The sequence below is a fragment of the Etheostoma spectabile genome, chromosome 4, assembly GCF_008692095.1.
Source record: "Etheostoma spectabile isolate EspeVRDwgs_2016 chromosome 4, UIUC_Espe_1.0, whole genome shotgun sequence".
Taxonomy (NCBI): domain Eukaryota; kingdom Metazoa; phylum Chordata; class Actinopteri; order Perciformes; family Percidae; genus Etheostoma; species Etheostoma spectabile.
In genome coordinates this window covers 34,504,932-34,509,927 of record NC_045736.1, presented here as the reverse complement: position 1 = coordinate 34,509,927, position 4,996 = coordinate 34,504,932, and the positions used below count along the sequence as shown (strand labels likewise).

Below are 4,996 nucleotides of genomic sequence, written 5' to 3'. Positions count from 1 at the left end.
GGTCTTTGTTAGTGGAATGCAGCAAATCTCTGCATGTTACCCATGGATCAGGGGAACAGTGTGACACTACCATAGACTTGAGACAGGACACAACTGGTAGAATTGTGTGTGGTGTCAAAGGTGTGATAAACAATGTGGACCTATTCACAGAAAAACTCATTATTAAATTACTAGGCTAAATAATTGATGGAGTATACCTAAAAGTAATTTGCCAAATTTGTAAATTAGTCAGTGACAAAATGTTGGTACCCTTATATCATCGAACACAAAACACCAACATTTTTGATTTGATTATTATTGTTCAATTCATCCACACATAGTCTAAAACATTTCTATTGTGGTCAATATTTTATATTTTATTTCACTAGGTTAAAATAATTTAAATAGCTACTAGTTTGTCACTGGCTGCTGATTTTTGTGCACAAAATGCTTGCTCTTGGGGGAATTGGGTCTTTGTAAATGATAGTGAGTTAGAGTGTGGTCTAAATGTATTTGTAATTGGCTTATGCAGGTGTTGTTGTGTCTACCTCCTGTGTTTGTTTTCTTCTTCTACATTTGTGACTACCACAGCACCCAGAATGCCCTAGCCAGCTCCACACTTATCTCCAAGTCAGCTGCTGATTCCTGTGGCATAGAAAAACAAGCTGCTGGCTGTGGAACGTCTTGCTGGTCAATGATCATGGTCAGTGCTCAACGAATGAAAGAGATAACATAATCAAAGCTGTTCATTTAAAGCTGTACAGACCTATTATATAACTCATCTCTGTTTATGCGCATCTTTTTTGGTAAATATTGTGTAGTCAGTCAAAACGTATTCACAGGGTGAATATTTTATTATTTTATTTTATCACGAGTATTTAAAGGAGACTATATGCACTTTATGCTGATTGTACATTTTTTACCTCATTTATTCAGTGCAAAATGTTGAATTTTAGAGTGTAAGTACATTTAATTGAACCACAATAAACATTTATGTATAAAATACTTGTTCTTTTTACTTTGTACAACTTCAATCAAATGAATATGTGACCTAAAACACTTATGATGTAAACATGTTTGTTGAGGGCATCTCTATCTCCACTGTCAACTATCCAATGACAGCAAAATGGCAAAAAGAGCTGCTGTGTAATAATCTTATTTGCACTGATTTATTTGAACTTTGATAAATGTCACAACAAATGTGAGAAGAACATGACCTTAATAATAGTTTCATATTTCATGAAAATGACTATAGATGACTAAATAATGACCACCAGAGCACAGGGATGTAATCAAATGACTTGTTAACGATAAAAATCAAAGCCAGGTATTTCATTTCAATAATATGAAACCAAACAAGGGAATGGAACCAGCTTAATACACCACTAATTGATTTGTTTTATTGATCAAATATTATTTTTCAGTTGATTTAGTGATATATTAATCAATTTAAAAGTGATATTTTAACCTACAGTCATGTTAACTTGACAAGAGTAACAAGAAGACAGTTATCCAAAATGTTGATTGTCGAGTTGAAATATCAGGACTATGCTCCACAGGTCATGTTGGCTCACGATAATGAGCCATCTACATTGACCTCAATAACAACCCATTCATGTGTTGCATGCATGCTGTAAATTATTGTCTACACATCTTATTGTTCAGACTGTGCAGGATCTTATCAAAACATCTTCTAATAATCATAACTTTTATTACCTCCATGTAGCAAAGGCTGCGCCACCACCTCCTTTCTCAGAGCAAAATCCCCTGCATAAAAGGCCGAACTCTGCTGTCGCTTTCTTGTCTCTCATCAAGTCCCAAGGTGAGTTCTCAAGGGAACACAACGCCTCTAAGTTACCATTTTTAAATGGGTTTATCTTGAAAATGGTAGCTTACTTTTGTTGATTCAATTATAGACCCTGGGTCACTTTTTGTCTTTGTAGTAAACAACTGAAGTGAGAAGTGAATTCAAGATGACGAGACTCACCATTCTAGCAGGTATTTACACACACATCAATTTCATGTCTGTCCTTTGAAACTGATCCCTCATGTGTGCTCTTCCTAATGTTTCTTCCATTTCTTTCCCATTAAATAGCTATTTGGTGCATTTTTCCATATCTAGCTTAGAGTCAAAGGACAGAGGGTGTTGTATGTAGGCTGTAAAAGCCCTTGAGGCAAATTTGTGATTTGTAAAATTGGGATAAATACATAAAACTGAATCTACTGAATACATTTTTCAAACTTAATTAAATCAATGTTTTAAAATTGTATTTATAGTGTCAAATCTTAACATAACTTATATTGGGACACTTAAAAAAATACAGAAATACAACTCATAATAATAATAGATTCCAAAATGTTCTTTTATTTGTCTAACTGTTTCTTTTCTATATTCCTTAGGCTTATGTCTGGTGATGTGCCAGCTGGGTAAGTCGTACTACTTCACTTATACATCATTTGATTTTGATTTTCACTTATATACAATGACTGACACTAATGTAATATGCTTTTACTCCAACACAGGATCTGCCACACAGTTGGTCTGTTACTTCACCAACTGGTCCCAGTACAGACCTGGTGAGGGAAAGTACTTGCCACAAAATGTGGACCCCTTCCTGTGCACCACCCTGATCTACGCCTTTTCTATCATCAACCATAACAATGAGCTGGTTACCTATGAGTGGAATGATGATGTCCTCTACAAGTCTTTTAATGCTCTAAAGACCAAGTAAGTGGCCAGAGTTGAGATGAACTTTGTATCACATACATACACACATACTGCAGCCCAGCCTGACCTCTGACCTCTCCTGGTCAGAGGTCAGGCTGGGCTGCAGTACCTGTGGAGCCAGCAGATATTCAGTCCCTTGCACAATTTTTGCTGAAATGGCGACTTTGCTGAAACAATGACTTAAGATTCTGAGATGTTCCCTACTGTAAAATGCAAATGCAGAATAGGAGCCTAAACGATACAATGTTTTAGTAAGCTGTTACAAGCACTTACAAGCTTGAACAGAGTGTGGTGAGAATGTTTTTTCGTCTTAACGTATCCTCTGTGTTGTTTACAGAAATCCTCATCTGAAGACCCTGCTGGCTGTTGGTGGATGGAACTTTGGTTCAGCACAGTGAGTAACATTGTAGACCATAATCAAATGCTGGCAAGTGCACTGATGGATACCAAAGGGTGCTTGGACAACTGCCGTGTTTCCTCCTTGAGAGAAAGTGCCCTTCTTTTGGGTGCTTTAAAAATATACACAGTGTATATATGCTTTATATTTTTATTTATATACTGTATATATAAAGGAATATACATTTGAATTTATTTAAATACATTTATTAAATAAATTTAAAAAATCAGAGATTAGACCAATTCCCCCCCTTTTGTGTGTAATGACTGTTAAATTATGTATGCATGCCCATAATTAATTAAAGACACAGAGAGCTGTGTACATTCCACGTGAACGTTTATTTGAACTTGTGCGTCTCAGAAAACAGTCAGTGTCACACTATAGTCAAACTATAGTTCCCTTTACAGAATCACCACAAGCACCAAATTGATGTGCAAAATAGACGTTAACTAATTAAATGCACTAATTTGCATACATTGGACAAGGTTGCAGACGACTTGGATAAACAAAATGAGTACAACATATCACCACACAACTTTGCAAGTTAATGACTTACATCCTGTAAAAGAGGCAAAATAGCAGAAACTGTTTTTTTTGTTAATGTGAAGATTTTAGATTTAGATTTTAAAGTGTTTATGACTTACTGAGTTTATTACAATAACACCAATATTTTTTACCAAATGCAAACAATGAATATAACCCCTGTCTATGGTGCAGACAGTTTTTCCTAAATATATACTTGAAACTTGAAACATTGTAAAACAGTTTCCTTTGCTGTAGCCTGCTCTTGTAATAAACTTAGGGAACCTGTGTGAATTGATTTTGTAATCTGTTGAGTATTAAAAAATTCTGTTAGTGGGTGGGAATTGAATTCAAAAGGCAGCCAGAGTGGTGTTAACATCTTTAATGTTTTGTTAAAAAAATAATTTAAATAAATGATTACGAAAAGTGCCCTTTTTAACTGAAGCCCTTGCCATCTGAAATGTCTGTGGATGTGCCTGATAGCACATATGCAGATACAGAGTGCTTGGAGTTATGTTACCAATGTTCTGACCACTACATTCTTAAAACATCCTGAAAGTTCAATGGAATTTTAACTGAAGGCAGAATATAGCCTTTATAAATGTACATAGTTTTTTCTAGGTAGCTACCTGACCAGTAGGCAGATTTATCTGATCTGATCTGATCTTTGACTTACAGCACTACACTACTTAATACTAGTTTATACTTTACTGAGTGTTTAGAACAAATCAATGGTAACCAGAGAATGTGGTTTGCTAGTTATAAAAGTCCCTACGTAAAAACAGAAAAGTATTAATTAAACATATTTCCGATCAAAATTTAGTCAGTTCTTGCCATAAATCTAAAGGCTAAAGGCTGTTAGCCTACTTTCTGATCGTACCAAGTAGGAAAACTGAGCACAATCTTCCCTGCAGGTTCTCCATCGTGGTGTCCACTCCAGCCAACAGACAGAAGTTCATCCAGTCTTCCATCAAATTCCTGAGGACTCATGGATTTGATGGTCTGGATCTGGACTGGGAGTACCCTGGTGCTCGTGGAAGTCCCCCACAGGACAAACAGCTGTTTACTCTGCTCTGCAAGGTGGGTACAGATTTCTCGGTTTAGTTGCAATTCACAGCTACTGTTCTACGGTTAACATCACGTTGACTTCTTCTTTGGTCTGTATTTGCAGGAACTTGTTGAAGCCTACGCAGCTGAGGCCAAGGCCACAGGAAATCCTCAGCTCATGCTGACTGCTGCAGTGTCTGCTGGAAAGGGAACCATTGATGCTGGATATGAGATTGCTGAGATTGCTAAGTGAGTGTTCTGTCGTGAATACCTCTTGAGAGAGAAAACTGGGAGTTTAACAAAGTTTTTCAATTAATCCCCCC

General features: G+C 36.4%; 1 protein-coding gene across 2 annotated transcripts in view; it reads left to right on the top strand.

Annotated features, from left to right (window-relative positions):
* Positions 1-1,752: 1,752 nt before the first annotated feature.
* LOC116687639 (acidic mammalian chitinase) overlaps positions 1,753-4,996 on the top strand; it is a 5,448-nt gene continuing 2,204 nt past the window's right edge. Inside the window, exons 1-7 of one of the 2 annotated variants that reach the window (XM_032513182.1) lie at positions 1,753-1,801; positions 1,923-1,977; positions 2,380-2,406; positions 2,503-2,707; positions 3,045-3,101; positions 4,541-4,706; positions 4,798-4,922. In XM_032513182.1, the coding sequence (XP_032369073.1) occupies positions 1,953-1,977; positions 2,380-2,406; positions 2,503-2,707; positions 3,045-3,101; positions 4,541-4,706; positions 4,798-4,922 (605 nt within the window). In that variant the 5' untranslated portion in view covers positions 1,753-1,801; positions 1,923-1,952. Of the gene's footprint in view, positions 1,802-1,895; positions 1,978-2,379; positions 2,407-2,502; positions 2,708-3,044; positions 3,102-4,540; positions 4,707-4,797; positions 4,923-4,996 lie in introns of those variants that run through there. The other variant, XM_032513180.1, reaches the window with a different exon arrangement.